This window comes from Andrographis paniculata, unplaced genomic scaffold (assembly GCF_009805555.1).
Source record: "Andrographis paniculata isolate CXL003 unplaced genomic scaffold, ASM980555v1 Contig69END, whole genome shotgun sequence".
NCBI lineage: Eukaryota > Viridiplantae > Streptophyta > Magnoliopsida > Lamiales > Acanthaceae > Andrographis > Andrographis paniculata.
In genome coordinates, this window is record NW_026137605.1 from 8,682,010 (window position 1) to 8,706,460 (window position 24,451).

General features: G+C 31.9%; 4 protein-coding genes across 4 annotated transcripts; 1 reads left to right on the plus strand and 3 right to left on the minus strand.

Moving 5' to 3' along the window:
• Nucleotides 1-2,655: 2,655 nt before the first annotated feature.
• On the minus strand, nt 2,656-5,373 carry LOC127263622 (PHD finger-like domain-containing protein 5A). Its single transcript, XM_051292733.1, has 3 exons — nt 5,193-5,373; nt 5,039-5,111; nt 2,656-3,343 (listed from the first exon to the last, which is right to left on the minus strand). Exon 3 carries the CDS (start codon nt 3,324-3,326, stop codon nt 2,994-2,996), a length of 333 nt encoding a protein of 110 aa, XP_051148690.1. The 5' UTR covers nt 3,327-3,343; nt 5,039-5,111; nt 5,193-5,373; the 3' UTR covers nt 2,656-2,993.
• Nucleotides 5,374-5,514: 141 nt separating this feature from the next.
• LOC127263621 (RNA demethylase ALKBH10B) lies at nt 5,515-11,017 on the minus strand. The gene is made up of 8 exons (XM_051292732.1): nt 10,059-11,017; nt 8,674-8,766; nt 8,208-8,305; nt 8,002-8,119; nt 7,106-7,225; nt 6,857-6,969; nt 6,616-6,770; nt 5,515-6,539 (listed from the first exon to the last, which is right to left on the minus strand). Exons 1-8 carry the CDS (start codon nt 10,606-10,608, stop codon nt 5,804-5,806), a joined length of 1,983 nt encoding a protein of 660 aa, XP_051148689.1. The 5' UTR covers nt 10,609-11,017; the 3' UTR covers nt 5,515-5,803.
• Nucleotides 11,018-14,679: 3,662 nt separating this feature from the next.
• On the plus strand, nt 14,680-18,079 carry LOC127264223 (anthranilate synthase beta subunit 2, chloroplastic-like). Its single transcript, XM_051293681.1, has 7 exons — nt 14,680-15,036; nt 15,158-15,228; nt 15,449-15,486; nt 15,576-15,686; nt 15,876-15,975; nt 16,798-16,933; nt 17,728-18,079. The coding sequence occupies exons 1-7, from the start codon at nt 14,764-14,766 to the stop codon at nt 17,857-17,859; spliced, it is 861 nt and encodes a 286-aa protein (XP_051149638.1). The 5' UTR covers nt 14,680-14,763; the 3' UTR covers nt 17,860-18,079.
• A 2,032-nt stretch (nt 18,080-20,111) lies between these two features.
• On the minus strand, nt 20,112-22,824 carry LOC127263752 (probable xyloglucan endotransglucosylase/hydrolase protein 27). The gene is made up of 4 exons (XM_051292953.1): nt 22,477-22,824; nt 22,294-22,394; nt 21,744-21,952; nt 20,112-20,777 (listed from the first exon to the last, which is right to left on the minus strand). The coding sequence occupies exons 1-4, from the start codon at nt 22,655-22,657 to the stop codon at nt 20,276-20,278; spliced, it is 993 nt and encodes a 330-aa protein (XP_051148910.1). The 5' UTR covers nt 22,658-22,824; the 3' UTR covers nt 20,112-20,275.
• Between the last annotated feature and the right edge of the window lie 1,627 nt (nt 22,825-24,451).

Sequence of the window (24,451 nt, forward strand, 5' to 3'; positions counted from 1 at the left end):
ATTACCAAGGGATTATTTTGTTGATGTAGATATATATATATATATATATGATTGAGATATTGATATTGTATGTATGTCAGTCAGTCAGTCAGTCATTACAGAATGTAGATAGTGATTGTAATTTGTAATATTTGTTTGTTTGTTTGTGCGGGTGTCAAACACACTCTATTCATTTATTTATTTACTTGAGTATTATTATTATATGATGATATGTTGTGGAGCTTCACTTGTAGGGTGTAGCCATCGTTGTTCTTTGTTAATTATTATTGTTAATATTTTTTTTTACATTTAAATTCAATGCTGCCTGCCTACTGCTGTCCTCCTGATTTTGTGCCGATGACTGCTCTCTCTCTAGAAATGTATATATAATAAATAATATACACGTATTGGGATGTGTGGGGTTGGTGGGCTTTTTTATTACTATTATAATTGTGATTATTTTATGATGGATACCTACGTAGTCACTACTTCTTGTTGAGTTTACAAGGAGTATTATTAAGCTAGCAGAAGAGTTTTTGTATAACAGGTTTGACCAAGAAAAATGTCATCAAATTCAAATGACCCACTATAATACTATTATATCAATCCGCTCATCCTTTCCATTAATTAATAAATGTCTATTAAGGTTGTGTTTGTTTGGGGCCGGTAAAAATTTTGAATTTGAATAGTTGTATGATGTGATATAAATTGGTGTTGATGTGATATTTTGAATGTAAAATTCATTTTTTAGTATAATATAAAAAATAAAAAATAGATGTTTAATTTGATGTTTTTAAAGAGAAAAAATAGAATGAATAGTAAATTTAAAATCCAATCCTTCAAATCAAAGCCTAAGATGTTTTTGAGTGCTATCAACGACTATAACAAATGTATTAACCGATCAGTATATCCGATAGGAATATTAATATATATTTTAGAATATTTATAATAAAATATATGTTAAGATATATATAAATATATATATTTATCACTCCTATATCATCATCGCATATCTGCAGTCTATAATTAATTAAAATATTAAATGAAGTAGTCTAAACATTTTTTACAATGTGAAATACTGAGAGAGAAAAAAGAATTGATTGTATGTATGCATGTGTTTCAGAGTTGACTACTAGACCTAGTCGTAGTGCTTCTGTGTGTGTTAATTTAATTCTGGACAACTACTGCACCGCACGTCCATTATTATTATTATTATTATTATTATTATTATTATTATTATTCAACTATGTCGTAACGTAATTTTCAGATACATACAGGTGTAATTACGTAGCTATTACACGCAACCCCCATTTCTTGCCCATTCATTGCTATTATAGTATTTGTTGTGTGAGTTGTTACTTGCTGCTAATATTTTCAAACTAACCTTAATATCATGTGACCATAAATCACGACCTCCATAAATATGAGCAATAAACAAAAAATAAAATAAAATCAATCACTCCGAAATTAGGGCATATATTTTGTCAAAAAGCCCAGCTAATTTCAATAAAAACATTATTATTATTATTATTATTATTATTATTATTATTATTATTATTATTATTATTGAAATAAACAAAGTTGGTCATACAAAAAGTACAGATTTTGTTGAAAAGTGTTCCCAGTCTGATCGAAACGCCAAAAAGAACAAACTTACACATACACTGTACAATGCAATATCCATTTTTTATTAGTAATTCTTTTTTATTAAAATCACGTATCTTTTGTTTCATTCCACTAGGTCTGATATTTTCCATTATTTTTTTTTTTTTTTAAAAAACGACCCTAAAAGTAAATACAACTTTACAATTAGCCCCCAAAATCAGGGGAGGAAAGACGTGCATTATGATGAATCATTAATTTACACATTAGTACATAGAATCCAATAAAAACATCCATCATTATTATATTTGACAGACATAAAAACGATAGATAACTTATAAGATAAATTAAATTTTTTTATTTCACTACGTTACATAGATAATGTCGTTACTTTTAAGCAAAGGATTTTATACGATCTCACAAGTCATTAGACGAACCTGATATACACACACACATATATATATATATATATATAAAAGAAAGCTAAGAATTTATTCTTTTATGATTTCAAATCAACACTCCTGCACAATTTTAATAAATAATTTAAACCACTTACATTTTAAATTAACTTTAAACCATAACTAAACAAACTCTAAATATATATTAGAATATTGACATGTACATAAATACAACTAAAAGAGCCTCATTTTCAACACAATAATTCAGAGCTGGCAAAAGCAAGTTTAATACGTTACAAGTTCTATAGAAAATTCCAAATTGGTTTATATATTTTTCAATTTAAAATTTTGCTATTTCAAAATAATTTATTACACAAAACTGATATAATTCATAGCATCACACAAAAATAAATGTGAATTATAATTTCAAAAGGTATATATATATACCAACACATAAACTGACCCAAACTTAGATGGTTCCCTAGTATCTTCGTTCGTTCTTATTTGTGCACTAAACTACCGTCACTAAAAATGTCATATATAATATCTATATTTAAAAAAAAAAAAAAAAATCTAATACAAAACACATACAAAACAACCTACCTAACAAATTCTCTACAACACAAGATCCAAACACATGTTTTAGTTTCAACCACCATTCAGCACGTACGATTTTCGATAAATATACATAATTTTTTATCGCAAAATATTATATCAAAATATTAAAATTCAAATAAAAAACTCAAACTCAAATCAAAACCAAACAAACTCCCTATCATCAAAGAAATCATCAAAACTAAGAATTACCGAATTCTAGAAATATAAGCAGAAATCATCAAAAGCCAAGGAGTACCAAATTAACATGCAAAGACACAAGACATCGGAAATAAGAGAAATAGTCGAACATGAAGAGACAAATTAGAATAGTCGGGCCAAAACAAGGTTGTAAAGACACATTTCTAATGCATATTGACCAACTATGTCCAAAATATTGAAGAAGGGAAGGGAGTAAGGTCACCTTTTCTTAAATCCATATTTCTTGCGTTCGTAGAACAGATCCGTTTTCGCGCTTCCTAGATTGACTATTTTCGGGCACCCATCGCGATCCTTTTCTTGCTGAGTGCACTCCTTGCAGTAGTAAGCATCGGAAACCCCGACACCTCCGCAGATGACGCAGCGACCTTGGAATGATCCATAGTTGCATTCATCGCAAACTCGTACGAGAGTGCATGGGCGCACGTAGGAATCACAAATTACACATTTTCCATCACATTTCTCACAAAGCCTTCCGATTGCTATTCCAGGCTGCTTCCGGCACATAATCAGATCAGGGTGGTGCTTAGCCATGGCTCTTTAAGATGCTCCTAGATATCAAGTGAGGTTCGATTAGATGCCAAAAAAGCATAAGATACACATTGCTGTAACTTATCCAAAGCTAACACCTTTGGCATACTCTTTTTATTGAAGATTTCTAGAAGAAAGGGTTTAGTAAAACTAAGCAATGGCAGTTCCGGGGGATTGAGTTGTTGAGCTTAATCATTATGGATTTCAACCAGCTGCTAAGACTGGCATATTATGTAAGAATAGTGATTATTATGAATTTGTTATTATTACGAATAGATTCAATTAGAAAATTCTTATTAGGAGATTTCGCATCTGAAATAGCAAACCCTTGTGATAATTCACTCTCTTTATTCAACAAGCAAGGAAAAATTAATGGAAGATTTTCAAAAGCTCAGTGAGTAAAATACAATACCTTAGATCATTATATAGTGTATAGCATATTATACATGTACATAGAGACTTATTATTTGCATAACATAAAACTATCAGCTTTTACACACACAGAGAGAAAGAAGAGAGAGCTATTATTGAACTATTGGAGATGACAAACTGGTAACAATAATACCCAAAACATTCTCTCTACTATCTCAAATCAATAGATCGATACAACACTCCATTGAATTCAACATCAAAATTTCGCGGCTTTCAGCAGCCATGGATTTGGAAATGGATATAACAAAATTTCCTTTCATCATAAACAAGAGATTCAGCCCAATATAATCTATGCAACTTTTTCTGATGTGATAAATTAAGATAATGCAGATATATTACTCCCCAGAATTCTGAGCTTGATAATAATTAACTTCTGGTTATAGCGATTCATGGTATTGCATGCATCATACAACATCTGAGGGATGTAGAACAAGTTATTTTATAAGAGTTAACTGGAAAAGACATATACAAAGACTCAGTGCAAGAGCTTTTTAATAAGTAACCAAAGTTCACTTATCCAACAACAGGCAAGAAATTCCCTTTACATAGAAGATTGAAGACTCAGTTTATGTGATATTTACCAAAAAGTTAACAGTGAAGAAGAGAAGGAAGGGAATAAGCAGAACCGAGACAGATAATCTAAAACATCAAATGGTGTGTATAAGGTCCAATATGAGAAGGTAGCTGTGGCTATCACAGATTCTCTCTGAGATTTCAATCCACACAAAATACTAAAGGGCTGGTCTGTACGGTATGTGCTAGGTCACAACTATAATCTACCTTAAGACAACTTGATTATGTAGTGTCTCAATATCAGAAAATTAACCTTTAATAGCACACTCTGGACAATCATAAGGATGAATTATAATCACTACTGTAGGTTTGGAGCCCTGACTGAAAGAATTCTCCTCACCAGCAGTTTTCCGATCAAAAAAACTTAAATGATAAGAGGTCCTCATGTTGTCACTTAAATAATTAGGCATACCTTTGGAACAACGTCAAACTTTAAATGTTCGAGGAATTCGTGTTTAGATTGATAGCAGAGCATTCATTCATTCTTATCTATACTGTTACAATCAACCTAATACATACTAGGCTACAGATTACCCAACTCAGAATGCTCGAACAGCTAACCGTGGAAAACAGACAGTGATTCCAAAGAAACTGAATATTTTTACGCGAATAACACAGCAAAGAAGAGCACATACGTCGCACACTTCCATAGCTTAGCGCATTAAAGACTACACCCCGAGCATGACAGAACCAAACAATAAAATGCTTACCTCAGTTAACGACTGCTCCAGAAATTCGCGGAAAACGGAAACCACCGGAATTTCTGCTCAACAAGTGAGGCGCCTGAAGAAATGGAAAATAGATCTCAATTAGCAGGTAGCGAAGGGCACAAATAGGGGGAATCACATAAGAACGCCAACTCACCTCAATGTCGGAGAAACTGGTGGGTGATTCTCGTAGATCATTCGCGAGCAGCAAAGGCGGTGAAGCAGAGCGCTGTTGCATTTAGGGAAATTTCGAATAAATGGAAGACAGAAAAGGGAGAATCGAATCGTTGGACCTTACGACGTCGTTTTGCAGCCTACATATAAGATACATATATATATATATAAAATATAATATTCCATCCAATTAATATTCTAATTTTTTTATTTTTTTTTTTAAATCAGAAGGAAAAACAAAATAAAATTATAAAGACAAAACAATCACCCCATAAAAATGTTGAAAATACTTGGACGAGGTGTAGTAGTAGTAACCATAAAAACTAAAAATACTAATCATAATAATAATAATAGTAAATAGTAAAGCAGGAATGAATCCAAAGAGGAAGAGAAGTTTGCTCTGTGTCTCCTTCTTCTCCTCCTCCTTCCTCCATTGATGAACTCTCCAAAATCCTGACTCTCTCTCTCTGTCTCTCTCCCTCTTTACACTTGCTCTCTCTCTCTCTCTCTCATTGCCCTCAAAGAATGAAGCTCTCTCTCTCTCCTCTCCTCTCATTTCCTCTCCGCGCCGTCGCCACTCGATTACCTTCCCGACTACGCTGCTGCTGCTTCCGGCGATGATTTGCCTGTTACACCACCACCTTCATGTTCTTCTTCCTTAGCAGCAGCAGCAGAACTAGTTTTAGCATTCGTCGCTGTACCTGTACCTGTAGCCGGAGCCGTCTTGGTTCCATCATTTGTCCCATTGCAAACTCGATTATCCGTCTCCCCTTCAGCAGGATCATCAGGGCCTGGCGAAGTTTGGGTGTTGGCACTTTCAGGAGCCGCAGTCGCAGCAGGCTGGCTCGAGGAATTATTACTGCCGGAGCTGCTTTTGGACGGAAGGAAGACTCCAGTGCCGGGGAGCGGCAGTCGAGGAGGAGGATGCATCGGGGAGGGTGCAGCCCAGCCAGCGGAGGCAGGCGGGAGAGCAACCGGCGTAGCGAATGCTACGCCGGGCGTTACCTGTCCCGGTAGGAAGATCGGTTGGATGCCGTTTGGCGGGGGGAGCTGCGGGCGGGGAGTTTGAGCAGGGAGGACGCCGCCGGGTGGAATGGGGTTCAGATGTTTGGCAGCAGCGGCGGAACGGATGTGACCCGGTGATCTGCTCGGAGGTGGGGCCCATCCGGAAGGAGGGGCCCCGACGGATGCATAGCGATGGGGGCCATCGCCGGCGCCGATTTTTCGGGGCTGCGACTTCACCAGTGTGACGAGTATACGTTGCTTGCGAAGGGACGGTATTGCGTGTCGGGTGAAATCAGCAGACTTCCCTTGCATCACAAGCACGGATCTGTCGAGATAGATTAGGTGTCGAAGAATGGCAAAATTCAGCTCAATATGACATAGAATATGTAAGGCTGAATTACCCGGGGGAGAGGGAGAGCTTGAGGGCACCTCGGTAGTCGCCAGGGTGTTCGACTGTCAATATCTTACCAAAAGACATATCGCACTCGGTCAAGAACAGCACACAGACAGGCCGACCGAACCACTGTGGCCAGATATGAGGCTGCGAGTGGTCACCCTACAATCGGGCAGATGAATTAGCGTTGCGGTGATTAGATGAAAGAAATCGTTAGGGCATCAGAAGCACAGATTCTCGTGGAAAACCTCGTTGAAAACATCCACAATGCAGGAGTCTGGCTTGACATTGATGACGTGTTCAGTGAGTAGCCGTTGAACAATATCTTGAATCGCTGCCGGGATGGGCTCAGGTTTTAGATCTGCAAAATACACCCGTAGCTTAAATGAAGTAGTTTGATAGAAATTATATGCGTCGATGAAACGTGAACAAGCACAGCCATCTCATGAAAGACAGAAAAAGAACTAACTAATGTGCACGATTGTTTCGGATCATGCCTTTAGAAGTCCCCGTGACAGTTTCATCTTCGGGAGGTGCGTCTGCTATAGGGACGCCCAATTGAATCATCTCTCTTCCGTGTCCCTTCATTGGCCTCTTCGAGACAACAAAAATTGGACCTGCTTGGCGAAGACAGCAAGAAATTAGTTACACATGCAAACTGACTATCATTTATTAACATGTGTCTCCACTGAGTTATCACTATGTCCCGGTAAAGCACAAGCAATCAAAATCATTCATAACCATAACTTAACAAAGAGTCGAAAACATAATAGTATATGTTCTAAACCATTCAATGTGAAAAACATGATGCTTAATGGACGGATTTTTTCATTTCATTCTATCTTTAGGTGCCATATATGCAAAGCATAGTCATGTCTACAGACCGGACAAGCAAAGTCACTGTCTTTTAATAAACTAGACACGCAGAAGACAAAGACTATATCATAAAAATGATGGCCCCCGTAAACTTTCAACAGTTAGTGCAGTCATCCTCATCCTTCGAGCAAAGAAAAGAGATTTCTAAAAATTCCCACTTAGTGTCACCTTCAAGCATCTATATTGCCACATCCTTTTCTAATTTATATCCTGATAAATTTATTACAGACAAAAATGCCCATACAGTTTTGATGGGCTCTGAGTCTCTTAGCAGAGAATACGCCTAATGTCCACAAACAAATATCAGAGTACTTAGCACAGAAGACGATCGGAATTGACAAATAATAACAATAAAGAGGATAGAACAAGTAATAATTTATCTTAGTTCAATTATGTCATATTGTAAAAATAAACTACATGGTTGACATGTATGTGAAATTAAAAAATAAGTAAACAATTCATTGGTATGTAGAAATCAGTTCATTTGTGTAAGGTCATGCCATATGGATTAACTTGCCTGGCAGCTGTCCTCTCCTCCCAGCAGCTCTCAAGTCATTAACCAAAGCAATAAGCTTCGAAACATCGGAATCACCAAAGAAATCTTTATAAAACTTCATACCCTCAGCTATATTAACCTACAGAACAGGTTATCAAAGTAGTTTGTTTCTAGTAACTGTATCCAACTTGCATTCTAACAAATCAAATCAAATGAACATCTAATACCGATTTTCCCTCGCATATCTCATTAGAAACAAAAGTTTTTGGAGTAACTTCAAGGTTTTGTTTCCCTTCTAATCCAGATCCATCCACACTGAAAGACCCTGAGAATGGAAGACACAGGATTAAAGTACGAATCATGGTCCAAGCAGCACCAACAGTTTGAAATGGTACAAATATATCTAGAGAAACTTCCATGGGCAATGGTAAATATCAATTTTCCTTTGTTAGTGTACAGCTCTACAATGTACGAAACTTCCCACTTCAACTTACCCAGTCAAACACACACACACATATATCCAGTTCAACTGACCTTTACAGTGTATATAACTCGGAAATTATACAAGAATAAACTGCTCTACAGGAAGCAAATCCTGCAGGTAACTAAAACTCCATGCTCCCAAAATCATAAGATGATCAGAGAAGAAAATAACGTAAGTAGATATTTCTGAATCTGAAGCTCAAACATCACCTGCAGTCTCTGCCTTATCATCTGCCTGTCCCACAGATCCCTGTGAGATCCCATCCTTCACTACACTATCTGCTTCAGTTGTTTTATTCAGCTCTGTTATATCACCAATAAGCAACAAATGACAAATCAAAAACTTCATAAAAAGAAGTATTAGTCTCAAAATGTTCTATTTGAAATTGGAGTAATAAGATCTCAAGAACGAAGTATAGTTTTAGCAATGACATATAATTAATGAATTATCACAGATATGCCATTCTTTTAGGATCATCAGTTTTTATATGTAGTAGCCCCCCTGCAAAAAGGTCTTAGAACGAAAAGGATATCCAACATAAGTCTTCAGGGTTAAGATTCAAGGTAAAATATTTGAAGGGTTTGCTACATCAGAAGTAAAATGTTTAACTGATCAACCAGTAGTTTCCATATCAAATAAACAAATCAAGTGCTTCAACAGCATCACCAAGATAAGCATTTAGCCCTTAATTATAGAAATCTGAGCCCATACTCAATTTTTAAAAAGTAAGATTAGGTGATTGAATAATATAAATGTAACTCCTGCAAGAACTGGAATATGTAACATCTTTCTTGATAATTCTAGCAAATATAACTTTTCAAACGCATGCAACAAGTAACATAACATAAAACATGGCAAACTATCCAACATGTTCTGACTAAATCAGATTTTTCTTGCCCTGTTGTTATACTGCATTTAAGTCTCATAAAACATTTCAACATACATACTGCTCATGAAGCCATTCCCTAGGTGTTACTTTCAACAAAGTATTTTACAATGAAGCTTCCTAAAAAAGAACAAGAAAGGCATGGCATCCACATAGGCAACTTCACGGCACTAATTTCTTCAAGCACATTAAAGAAATAAAAATCATAACCCAACCCCACTATCTTAGAACACTAAACTCAACCCCACTGTCATGAATTTTATGTCCCCACAATGTTCCAGATTTTTAACCGCAATTCAAAATCAACTCCTGCTAAAGCAGTGTGACAATTCTTTATTAAATTTCCTAACAAGAACCTAGTAGTGCATGGAAGTGAGCTTTGAAATTGCATTACCATGTCACAGCCCACCTGAAAATAAACTTATCTTTCAACTTAACATGCCTTAAAAAGCCTTTCTTAACTAACATGGCCATTTGTCTTATTAGTAAATGGTTGCATGCATGATCGATTGAAAATTAATTTGCAATGAGTAATCAACCATAAACTGCCATTTGGCAGCTAAGTAAAGTGACCTAATCCAAGAAATCCCCCATGGCAAATTAGGTATGTTTTGGATTAATCAAGTAACTTGTTACTAGATTTTTTTCCCATACACACCATCATATGCATTTCTTTATATCTATAGATACAATATGTGTTCTTCTTACCTTTCTTCTCCTCTTTCTCCTCCACTTTCTCTTTCTCTCCTCCATCCAATTTCTCATACGCAATCAGATTATTTTTCACATGCCCGTCGTTCATATCCTTAATAACGACATCGCTCGAATTCTGCAGCTCAAAACCTCCTCTCTGCCCCCTGCTTCCGCGCCTCGGCTCCTTCCCGCCTCCACCCGTCCTCCCACTCCCATCAAACCCCATAGACCTCTGCTGGCGCCTCCAGGCCACCTGCTGCAGCGCATAACCAACCTCAGCCACGGAGAAGTACTGCTGCATATGCAGAATAGGGTTCCAATTACACCGCCTAATCTGTATCGACCCTATCGCACCATCGTACTCCCCAGGATCCCCCACCGCCCTCAAATGGTGACACAGCGCATCGATAATCGCATTGGCAGCCGCAAATTCACCTCGCAGCCACATCAGTAACCCGTCCCTCTCATCCATCTGATGATGCGGCAGCGGCAGCGGCTGCTGGTTGCTGTACCACTGCACCGATAGCTTCTCCGGCGCCGCCACTGCCCCTGATTGCAATGCCATGTCAGATATAAATTATCCCCCACGCAAACAATAACAACAATCACAACAATCCCCTTCCCCTTCCTCAGTTACGAACAGAAACCGCACTCTCCCCCAAAATCAAACACAACACACATCCGTAATCACAACGTAGACGGATTTCAGCACATTGAGGAACCGTCAACAGATCTGCAGCGATCGGTGCAAATTGCAGAATGCGCAACCACAAATCCCAAAATTCAGTGCGAACAAAATCCGTTCCGCAATGCGCGGGAGTGCGGCAACAGCAGCCTGGGCCTGATGGCCGAATTCCAGATCTGAGAAGGAAATTTCTGAGTGTGTGGGAACGGGGAAAACAAGATCTGAGAGCGAAAATGGCTTGTGAAGCACGCGTATGGAAGTAGTAAGCTGGTCTTAAATGGTGGCTTTTATTTTTCACTGTTAGTTATCACTGTGGGAGCTTTCGGGACCTTTATATGTGTGTATATATATACACCTATACAAACACCTATATCTGTGCATAATATAAAATAAATTATAATAAATTATAAGATAATCTTCGTCTCTATATAAAATTCGGTGCCTTTTATGAATTAATTTACTTTATTAGTATTGTTTTGTCCAACAGTGCATATGTCTAAATCGGTTTCTTTTTTTATTTTTTAATTAATGAAATTTGGAGGTCTACTAGAATATTCTACGAGGGCAGTATCGTCCATTCACTTGTAACTTTGTATCGGTAAGGTTCTTCTCCAATTAATACTGTATATCGGTTTCTGTTTGCCGTATTTTATTTTATTTGTTGAATTATTCACCTTTTTTTTTTATATATATATTTAATACGAAAATTATTATTCCTATATATTTTTTTGGGTGCGTTCGTTTGATGGATTTTGACGAAATCTCACTGTTCATTCAAAATTTTTTCTCTTCCTTTAAAAAATATCAAATTAAATATTTATTTTTTATTTTTTATATTATACTAAAAATCAATTTTACATTCAAAATATCAAATCATCACCTATTTATATCACATCGTACAATTATTCAAATTATTCAAAATTTTGTACTATTCAAATCTCAACTCAAAATCCAAACCCCAAACAAACACACCTTAGGGTGTGTTTGGTACAGAGAAATGAGGCCAGAGAAATGAAAATTGTATCATTTCTCTTGTTTGTTTGAGTCAAGAGAAATAGAACTTGAAAAATAAATCATTTCCATTTCTCTGTTTTCATTTCTATGCAGAAAAATAGAGAGAAATGATGTTGCAGTATATATATTTTTTAATTTTTAAAATTTTTTGTACTATTTAATTTTTATAATTTTTTAAAAATTATATTATTTTAATTTTACAAAAAAACAAACTTAATTTATTTTTAAAGTATTTAATTTTTACGACATTTTAAGAAATTGTACTAAAATATAATCTTAAAAAACATTGTATATAATTTATAATTTTTTTTAAAAAAAATTTACCAAAAATATTTTTCATGAATTCTCATCCGTTAAAACTCTCTTTTTATCGTGTTAATCATTTATTTTTGTTTGCTCATTCATATATCTGCATTTTTTTAAAAAAATTTCAAATCAATTCTCTGTTTTATCAAACAAGAGAATTAATTCTCATTCTCTACTCAATTCTATTTCTCTCCAATTCTATTCCCTATTATCATTTCTCTGCAATTTCATTTAGCAAACGCCCCCTTAGTGCATTTTGAGACCATATCCAACACAAACTTAAAAACTTTGGATGTGTTTGTTAATGGGTTTCGACGTTTTGCTTTCGATTTTTTAATAGTAAAAAATTAAATTTGAATAATTATTTGATATAATATAAATAAATTTTAATATGATATTTTAAAGGTAAATAAATTTATAATATAATATAAAAATAAAAAACACTATTTGATTTACAATTTTTTTTTTTTTTGTTTTTTAAAAAAAAAATTAATAGTAAAAATCTTGTAATAAAACTTACATAAGATACAACCTTTTTTTTTCAATGTATTTGAAAAAAAATTGCTCAAATTCATCCTGTAAATATGGAGATTTTACTCTCTCTGACTAGATAATGGTTTACATTAATCGGTTGGATCTAACGGAATAGCACTATTTGATGAGATGATGCTATTTTAAGTTTTTTTAATTATAAATTAATTTATAAATTATATTTATATTCTATCTTCTTTTTTTATTTGTTATATTTAAATTTTAATTTGTTTTAAAATTATATTTTAATTTGTTTTATTAATTTTATTTTTATTATTTATAATATAATTTAGTCATATTCTAATTTTGTAATTGATATTTATAGTAGATTATATGTTTATTTATTTAAACTGTTTTTGACAATTAACTTATAATTTTTGATTGATTCAATTAGTAAAATAAAATAATAATTAGCAATAGTTATATGTTATTTTTCATCAGCCAAAATTTATGAATATTTTATTTGTAAATAAAACTTCAAATTAAAATATTCAATAAACATATTCATTTAATTTTTTATTATTATATTTTTCTATATAATATTATTATATCCTATAAAAATATTTTTTTATGTAAAAAATTACATCTAATAATTATTTGATTTAAAAATAACACTAGTCAAAACATTCAAATAAAGATACTTATATTTTATAGTAATATTTTAAATTATATTTTCTATAAAAATAATGATTGAATATAGTAATTTTTTAGGGTGTGTTTGTTTGAGTTTTGGATTTTGAGTTATATTTAAATAGTAAAATTTTTGAATTTGAATAGTTGTATGATGTGCTATAAATAAGTGTTGATGTGATGTTTTGAATGAAAAAATGATTTTTAGTATAATATAAAAAATGAAAATAGATGTTTAATTTGATATTTTTAGGAAAAAAAAAAAATAGGATGAATAATAAAATCCAATCCCCAAACAAACACATCCTTAATGTATTAAATCAATTTTATAATTATTTTTATCAGCACATGATCCTCAATTAAACACACTTTTAATGGAGTCATAATAGTATATTATTTAATTAATATTTTGTTTTAAAAATATTAAATTAAAATTCCAAAATTGTAAAAGAGCCTTTCACAAATAGTAATAAGTAATCTATTAAAAGACTAATATATATAACTGTAATTAACATCTTATTTTAAACAGTCAGCATAGATTTAAGGGTGTGTTCGTTTGCAAGATTTTGTAAAATTTTTACTATTCATCCAATTTTTTTCTCCAAAACATAAAATCAAACACCTATTTTTTATTTTTTATATTATACTAAAATAAATTTTACATTCAAAACATCACGTCAACACCTATTTATATCACATCATACAACTATTCAAATTCAAAAATTTTACTATTCAAATCCCAACTCAAAATTCAAACCCCGAACAAACACACCCTTAGATTACATTCCGGACTGTTTGTAAGGCTTTGGTTTTTAAATATTATTAAATTAAATATTTTTTTTATTTATTATAACATTTAAAATATTTTATTAATATATATTTATATTATATTAAATAATTATTTTAATTTATTTTTTTTATTATTCAAAATCAAAATTCTACTCTATAATAATTGGTAAATCTTTAGGGCGTGTTTGGACGTGGGTTTTAAGTTTTGGGTTTGGATTTTTGAACAGTAAAAAGTTGAATGTGAATAGTTGTTTCATGTGATTTAAACAGAGAGGTTGATATGATATTTTGAATGTAAAATAAATTTATAGTATAATATAAAAAAAATAATTATTTAATGTGATTTTAGAGTAAAAAAAATAGTAAAAAAATTAAATAGTAAAAACTTAATTACTTTCTAAACCTATTCTATAATATTTGGTAATTTTTTAAATTTCTTTCTAAACCTATCTAGGATGTGTTTGTTTGGGAATTGAATTTTAAATCACTATTTATTTTATTTATTATATTATACTTAAAAATCAATTTTACATTCAAAATATCACATTATCATCTATTTATTTATATCGAGTCATTCAACTATTTCAAAATTTTTACTACTAAAAATCCAAACTTCCAAACACAAACACACCCTTAATTACTGGTAATAATTTATTTATTTATTTTTTAAATTTCTTTCTAAAACCATATACTCCCTCACAATCGTGTCAATCCCTAACCCTCGGCCGCCGCCGCACTCTCCGACCGTCGCTACCCGTAGCCGCCATGGCCGCCGTCGTTGTATCTCCGTCTTCTGTCCAGAAGCTTTCGTTTCTCATTTCATCACCGCGAAATGAGTCATTTCCGAGATCCAAAAGCCTCGCCGTCGAATCCAAGCTCCGCTACCACACTCATTCCTATTCTACTCATCGGACAATGCCCTTCGCGGTTCCTGATAAGACGTCTGCGTCGTCATCAGCCAGTTCGTCCTCCGAAAAAGCTCTCAATCGAATCATAGTCATCGACAATTACGACAGCTTCACTTACAATCTCTGCCAAGTCAGTTGTTTTTGTCCCCGTGCTTTTTTCTTTTTTTTTTTTTTTTAAGTTAAGTATGCTTGATTGCCTAGCGTGATGTGTATATAGTTCTGATTTTATGTCGTATGTGCGATTTCGACAGTATTTGGGTGAGCTTGGTTGCGAAATCGAGGTATACAGAAATGATGAACTTACCGTAGATGAGCTAAAAAGGTATGAGTTTTTTCATGCTTGATTCGGGAACAATTTCTATTCAATCCTTTCCAACTTTGGGGCTTCAGTTTCATTCGCTTTCTTTAAATTATTCAGTTAATTTTGCTTGGATCTGAATATTCAATACATTGTCTATACAGTTAATTTTCATTTTAAGTGAATAATGATTGTAAAATGATTGGATCTGAATTATTTTTGCTTGTATTATTGATTTTTGTAGGAAAAATCCTCGAGGTGTAGTAATATCACCTGGACCTGGTAAAAATTTAATCCATACTTGGTTTTTAATCAGCAACAATTGTGCTTTCATATGATTTAATTGCTGTTTATTGTTTGAACAACTTCAGGTACACCTCAGGATTCGGGAATTTCATTACAGACCGTGCTGGAGGTTGGACCTACTGTGCCGTTATTTGGTGTGTGCATGGGATTGCAATGCATTGGTGAAGCTTTTGGAGGTGAGATATTCTGATATTGCACTTGAATTTGTTGTTTAATATTCAGCTGTAAATTAGAATGGATGCTTATGTTTTTGAAAAGTATTTGGGAAACTTCCGATCTTGCATTATCATGTAGGGTTGTGGCGAAGCAAAGTTCAATTAATATTTTCTTCTCTTCGTTCATAAATATGTTTGTTCGATGTCCAGGGAAAATTGTGAGGTCTCCTTTTGGTGTTGTTCATGGAAAAGGTTCCCCTGTATACTATAATGAAGGTGGGGAAGATGGCCTGTTTACAGGATTATCAAAGTAAGTGATTGTGTGTGTGTGTGTGTATATATATATATATGAATATATATTTGTGATTGTGTTTAGATTAATGGTTAGTGAAGTAGATAAATGGTCGCACTTGACAGTAATCATAGTGCGAAGTTCCACAGTTCTTAGGATAATATGTTTTAAAGTTGAAGCACAGCTCAAATCTTGGCTATTGCATATAAAGTACAAAACCATTGTGTATCTCTTAAATAAATTTTAACATGTGTATCTCTTTTAGTGTGTTGCTTAAGTGATGGGATTGTTATTCATCTGACTCTTATATAGAAATGATAATTTAGCATTGTAATTTGTTGAATTATGAAAAACCTTTACAATGTAAGTCATAAAGTATAAAATAGTGCATATATACAACATAGGCATATCATATTCATATAATCCTTCGTCCGCCATAAAAATTGCATGTTTGTCTAGACACAAAGATTAAGAAAAAATGGTAGGTATCTTAATGTAGAAGTAAAGTTCTATAGGGAAATTTTGAGAAATTAATTCAAAAACGTATTTAATTGTTAGTGTACATGTGATGTAACAACAATATCAAAATTGTTATTATGTGTTAAATTAAGGGTAATATTTTACGTTAATGGAAAAAGTAGTTGGTATAAACACAAATTTGGCGGATAGACTGAAATAGAAAGTAAGCACAAACTTAGCGGAAGGAAGGAGTATATTACAAAGCTAGTATAACCTATAATCGTTGTCTTTCAATATCAAGTTTAAGTATATTGGAATATGAATTTGTAATTCGATCTATAATTCTATATTAACAATTAGTTTTCTTTCCTTCGTATCCAGCCCCTTTACTGCTGCTAGGTACCATAGCCTTGTGATTGAAAAGGAAAGTTTTCCAAGCAATGCCCTTGAAATAACCGCGTGGACAGAAGATGGATTGATTATGGCTGCCCGCCACAGACAGCATCGCCATATACAGGTAACATTTCCTTATTCCAGTTTGCAAAACCAAAAAAAAAAAAAAAAAAAAAAAAAAAAAAAAAAAAAACTAATTTGAGCATCACATTCCATTGTCAATATATTGAAAGTGTGCTTGTTGTGTTCGTTCCTCAAAGCTCATGATACGGACTTTCAAAAATTTTGATTTCCATGGTATAATAGAGCTGCCAGAGTAACGTAGTACAGAGGTGTGGTCTATATTAAAAGTCAAGAAGCTTCTGATTCTAATAGGATCTTTTGCAATAAGAATGGCCATGAAATTACCTATTTCATAGTTTTATAATAATCTCGAATCTCTGCAGCACCTAATGTCTAAGTCAAATTCGATCTCAATTCAATTCATTGCTTATTCTTTTCTTTTTTAAGAAAACTTTAGCTTTTGCATTTCTGTGAATCAATCAACCAGTCTCTAAGAACTTCTCTATATTGTATAACTACAGAATTTTTGAGCTTTGGAAAAAAAATTGAAATTGTAAAACGTTGAATATTTGATGTATGTTTTGTGAGAAAAGAATATACATTTGATGTGATATTTTTGAAAAAAAAAGTTTTGTTGAATAGTGCCAGAACATATTATTTTTCTAGATATTAGAGAAGTTACTTCTTTGCCATCATCTAAAGCGAGATGAATCAACAAATTATTATGTTGGAACTATATAGACAATATATATATATATATATGTTAGTATGATTCTTGGCGTTGCATAGATGTTATTGTGAGCTTGTTTTATATATATATATATATATATATATATGATCGGTATAAAATTGCAGGGAGTTCAATTTCACCCGGAGAGCATCATATCGGACGAAGGAAAAGCCATAGTTCATAATTTCATCAAATTGGTAGAGAAGAAAGAAGCTGCTGCAGCTGCTGCATCTGCACCAGCCGACTCCATGAAATAGTGTTCATCCTCAAAAATCAATTTTATCAACAATCTTGAAAGGTTTGTATTTAAATATATATATATATATATATTGCTGTCTTCAATATATACATATATAAGTTTCTGTTTTGTTTGTGTTATAATTCAAAGATTAAATTGTTGTAGAAAAAGAACTGATTGGAAATCCTACAATCTGTGAATTTTTTCCCAACTATTTAATTCAAGCTTTGTTTGCGAAAGATATGTTTTTTTGTTTTTCTCAGCTTTTTAGGGTGAGTTTGGCTTTGATTTGAAATTTAAAAGAGTGGTTTCGTGTGATTTTGTGATAGAAAATAATAATATATTTTTATTAAAAATAGAATAAAATGAAATGCATAGTGTAAATTTGAGTTTGCAAAAATAACAAAATTTGGCAAACTTTTCAGTGTAGGTGTGTTCTTTTGGCACTATATCACATGGGATAACTATTCAAATTAAATTCAAACTTTCAAACAAACATAAATATACATTTTCTCAAACTTTTTCAAAATTTTATTTAAACAGAACCTATATTGGTTTTGAGGGTAATTAATTATTATTATTATTATTATATATTAGCGGCATATTATATATAATAAATTGACAACACATGAAATAAATTTATATAAATACAAATATAATATATATGACAATATCAGTGATCTATTAACCACATTTTATAATTGATCTCGGTGGGGAAATCTATTGTAGCTTTTTACTATCTTTAATAACATGCTTATTTTGACTGATTAGTTTATTAAAATGTCTTTTAAAGTGCAATTAATACAAAGTGGTATGGTTATAATTTTAGGTTATATAGAGTATTTATTTACATTAAAAAAAATAATAAAAAAAAAATACATTCATTGTGGACATGTATAATGATAAAATTAATACTACATAGAAATTAGAAACAAATAGATTAACAGAAAAGAATCCACTGTTACAATTGGCATAATTTACATGTAAGTTTATTAAATATTCCTTGATGATGTTAGTTTTGGACTTTTGGTATTAAGTTATGTTTAGTACTACTTCCTCCTTACAAATTTATGTGAAAATTAAGACATAATAAAAAGAAATAAAATAAATAGAAAAAAATATTAAAAAGTAATAAAATAATAGAAAAATAGTAGAAAATTTATTACTATTATGTTTCAAAATAAAAATAATATAATTATAAACGGATAAATTATTTACTATAAATTAATTATATAGGGGGTTAACGAACAAAATGAAACACCGATGAAATAACATTTAATATAATATTTTATGTGGTAAAAGATGTATACCTAATATCCCGTGTCCATTTTCAGTAGCGACTACAGATTCGAACGCTATAATAAAAATATATATATAAAATAATAATAATTATTATTATAATTTATACCTAACACGTATACAATAGAATAAACATTTATTCTACGTAGCAGACAAAACCTGCCACAGAGCCTAACTTCCCATTTTTTTGTTTTTAAATTAGCAGCAACCATTCCATGCAGATATACTAGTTTATTGTGCTTGGATTTCAAAATTTCCTGTTTAATTACATCTTTTGTCCCTTGCATTATCTATCAATAAAATATCTTCTGTTCCGACCAAAAATAAAATATTGAGTGTATCTTTTATATTTTAATAACTATTATTCAATAGAAAAATAATAAATTTTAATAATTGTGTTGGTTCACTTTCTATATATATTTTTTTATGTTAAAAATGAGAAATTATATTAGTAATATAGTAATATTTTGTATTAAATTATTGACTTTTGTAAATAAATAAAAAATATATATTATATTTATTGTGTTAATGTATATAATATATATAGAAAAAGTTTGTTCCACCAAAAAATCAAATTATATGAACAAACCCCATAATATATAAACATTGTTACTGTCAATATAAAAAATAATAGCTATATCATAATTTTTTTACTATAATTTCGAACTAATGTGTTTGCCTGTGAATTGTAAGAAATATTTTACTAGCCAGCTCATTAAAATCAAATCAAGTGTATATTTTATTTATTTATTTTATTATTATTAAAAATTAATTTTATATTTATTAATTAATTATTTAAATTTAAAATTTTATTATTCAAAATTTGAAGCCTAGAACTCCCACCTTTCGATCAAACGGCACTAAAATAATATACTATTTTTTTTTATCCCCTATTACGTATAAAAATCATATAAATATATAAATAAAAAATAAAATTAATATAATATAAACTTATTTCAATACATCATCCTAGCCAAAAAAAACTTATATTATATATATATATATAATATTTTATATTATGATGATCATAAAACAATAAAAATGCAGTCAAAATTCAAAACATGCATTATAGTTACTTTCTTCATCTCTATGCACAGCCAAAAGGGGGAAATGGCTACATTACCTTTTTGTGACCATTATATGGACGCCGACCAATCATTTTCCGGCCGGCTCCGGCGGCGTCTCCTTCCACGGTGGCGCCGCGGAGCCCCTCCAAACCTCACCGGATCGGCGCGCATGAGCCGTGCTGCTTCGGTCGGAACGATCACACACTCGGATTGCGGAGATTTGTACCGTGCCCGGTCGTAGCAATACGAGTATTTCATGTAGCTAGTCCTGAACCTCGCCATATCCGCCCTCCGATCGCTCGTAATGTTCGAAGACATCGACGCAAATCGCGGCGCGTCTTCGCACTCCGCGCCTTCAATGGGGTCGACGGCGCAGCCGTGAAGAATAAAATTGGAAAACTCGGCTATATAAGGCGCGTACTTGTAGTTGACCTTGTATTTGCCTCCGTTCGTCGCCCAACCGGAGCCATCCCATATTGTCGCGTAGAGCGACATTGGCTTTGATGGGAAGTCTCCTCCCATTTCTTCAGTCCTTTTAATCTCTCGTATAGGAATGTCGTCGATGTAAAATCTGTAAAAAAAAAATATATATATATATATATATCAAATTAATTAGAAATGAAAAAGAATTCAAGATAAGTACTGGAGAAAATATATGAAATCACAAGTTAAACTTAAGAAGTCGAAAAAATGGCAAGCCATAGGCTAGGATTGATGGTACATAATATACATACAGACAACATGTAATGGAAGAACCACAAAATATAATATAAATTATGTTAATATAATACAAATGAAACACATAAACCATTAAATTAGCAAAATATGACATAGTCTTGTACAGTACATAACAAAAAACATAAATTATGTTAATATAAATTGAAATGAGAAAGAATTAGCGGTGAGTATTCCAACAAAGATATGAAGTCACGAGTTAAAATAAATCGCGAGCTATCGGCTAAGATTGATAGTACATAATATAAATACAGGTAACATGTAATAAAAAAACAGAAAATATAATATGAATTATGTTAACATAATACAAATGAAACACATATAGCCCCATACAGTATATATACGATAATTGATTTCAACAAAGAAAAATATATTAATACAACATACTTACGTCATTTTTACTTAACAAAGTATGTGGTGTTAAATAAATGTATGTGACTATTTGAGTGTGATATATTTGCTTACAGATAAATCTCAATCAGCACTATAACCCGTCCGTGTGAACTCTAACTGAAGTTCAAGTTCGACGCAAAACGACAACTATTGGAACTTAATTTGCGCGAAAAGTTTGTTAGTTAAACATCGACACGAACAGTTTCGTAGCTACATCGCTTTTCTAGTTCTGTTTTGTTTGAACGTGATGCGAAATAAACCACGTGGTATCTACCAGATTGCCCAAACGATATACATATGTTCCCATGTAAGTCTAGCAAAGTTGCAGATTATGGAATTGTAGAGATGGAAATGGATGTTCATGATTGAAGTTGCAGAAGTTGAGATTCGAAGAGGATGAGTAGCTTACACAATGAGACTATCGGTCCAAAGGATTGCATATTGATGGAATTCATCGGATGGATCAAAGCCAAGGTCGTATCGTTCTTCTCTGCCTCTGCTGGTGCTTCCATTGCCGTATATGTTGGTCTGTATTCTCCACTCCTTTCCCCTTATGTTTCCTAAGAACTCAAAGTCTATTTCGTCGTGATTCTTCTCGTACATGTCTCCATTAGACATCTGAATTCCAGAAAATCAAAGCAATCAATTCTAAAATCTAGTTGGTTAGGGAACATTGCAACAGTGAAGATGAAGAACATTTAAGGAATGCATAAATGATGTTGAATGACTCTCTGGTCAATTTTTGTAAATTATTTATTGTATTTTCAATCAACCGTTCTTAATTTCCAAAAATCTCGGATAATCCGCCTAAACTTTTCAAATTCACGAGAAACGGAGACAACAGAGCAGATGTTTTTTTGGATAAATCAACGGAAGTGATGGCGTCTGCTTCAAATCTACTTAACTAACAAATCAAATAATCAAACCTAAGAATCACGAACACAACAAGCGCCACTTACATAAAACGCAACGACAACGCCCGCCGTGTAATCCGCAGGAAGCTTAATCGATGCACTAAAATATCCATACCGGTAAATATCATGAGAAACGAATCCAGAACCTGCAGAAACACACACCGCCTTAAATTCACCCATTCGAAACGCAAAATTCGTGTTTATAGAAAAAATCAAAATCAAACTCACCAGTCCTTTCATCGAGCGTGATGTGTGCTATTTTTCCGTCCTGAAACACCATCAAATTATCACCACCAAACAGATGCGTGTATCCATCATCAAACAACATCGTCGGAAAATCCCCCGCTACATCCGCCGCCGATTGCGCCACCAGCGCGAAAATCAACAAGCAATTCATATTCAACTTCATCGCTCCTCCTTCCTCACTGAATCATCAATCAAAGCAGAGGATGGATTGTACAAAATCGAAATCAAAATCAAAATCAAAATAAAAAAATCAAAAACAGAGAGAGATGCAGAGAGAGAGAGAGAGCATGGATGGGATGGTTTATGGGGAAGAAGGTGAGTGGTTGTTGAATGAATGAGCTGTTGCTTACTATAGAATAAATAAATTAATTAATTAATTACACATATCGCCGTTTTCGTATTGGAAATTTGGGATTACGTTTTTACAGCTGGTTTACTATTATCATTACCATTCATTGCATACACGAAACATTAGTCCCTTTTCCGTTATTTTTAACATTTCAAACAAACACGCGCAATTTTAAAATTATAGTATTTCATAATAAATATTAGAAATTTGTATTGAATTATTATAGACAATGTAATATTAAAATTTGCATTTTTTATTATATTTTTTTCCTCCCCTAATCTTTTTTTCCTTAATACGTAAATTTATTTCATTACTAATTTTGATAAAATCAAATATTCAACGTTTAACTCTTACTCTCCATTAAAACTTATTTACCATAATGATCATTACTTTTATTTTATTCTCTATTTTCATTTTATTTAATTATAACTAAATTTTCGAACATATCTCTAACTTTTTTTTCTAATAAAATATTTTTTTTTTTCTTAATATTTGTGTCAACTACAAATATATTAATTTTTACTAACGGAATAAATATATTATAAATATTTTTTAATTTATATTTATTTACATAAATATCACTACATCAAATTAAAATATGAGTACAAAAATCTTATCACACACAATACCACAAATTACCGTTTAAATTTTATTATTTATTTATTTATTTATTTATTATTATTATTATTATTATTATTATTATTATTATTATTATGTGGGAACCCGCAGCCGCTACCCGAAAGTACACACTGGATAAACTTTCGGCCGAACCTAATATACTGCAAACCAAATCCGACGGGAAAGTCACACTAAACGAACCATGTGTGGCATGTGACCTGAGGCGTCGAGGGTTTGAGGATGTTTTTATTAGGAGTTTGAATTTTAGGTTGACATTTAAATAGTAACAAATTTGAAGTGGAATAGTTGTATAATGTGATATAAATAAGTATTGTTACGATATTTTAAATATAAAATTGATTTTTAGAATAATATAAAAAAATAAAAATTAAATATTTGATTTGATGTTTTTAAAAAAAAATTGTATAAATAATACAAATCCTTCGAAATCCTTCCGACAAACGCAACCTTATAATTCATCATTTTTTATGCATTTACTTTTATGTTTTTGTATAATTCATCCTTAGAAAATACTACAACCTATTGCTAGTATATATTTTCATGGCAATATTTTATTTTATTTTTATTTTTTGTTCAACAACATATAGTCCTGTTTTATTTTTTCGTTAGTGTATGTATATATTGTCATTTTTAAAACTATTCTCTCCGTCCTACATAATTTGCCCATATTTCCTATTTTCGTCCATCTCACATAACTTATCATTTCTATTTTTTAAAATATAATTATGCACTTTAATCGCATTTTAAATTTTAAATTTTTTTAATTTTAATTAATATTTACTTATTTTAATTTTAACTTATAATTATTTATACTAAATAATTATTATTTTTACTAATCCACTTCTTAATTACTTAGTAATTTTACTATACCTAAATTCTCGTGTCTACAGTAATACACCCATATTACATAGGACGGAGAGAGTAATATTTATAAAATATTGTATAACTAACAAATATTAAATGAATAAA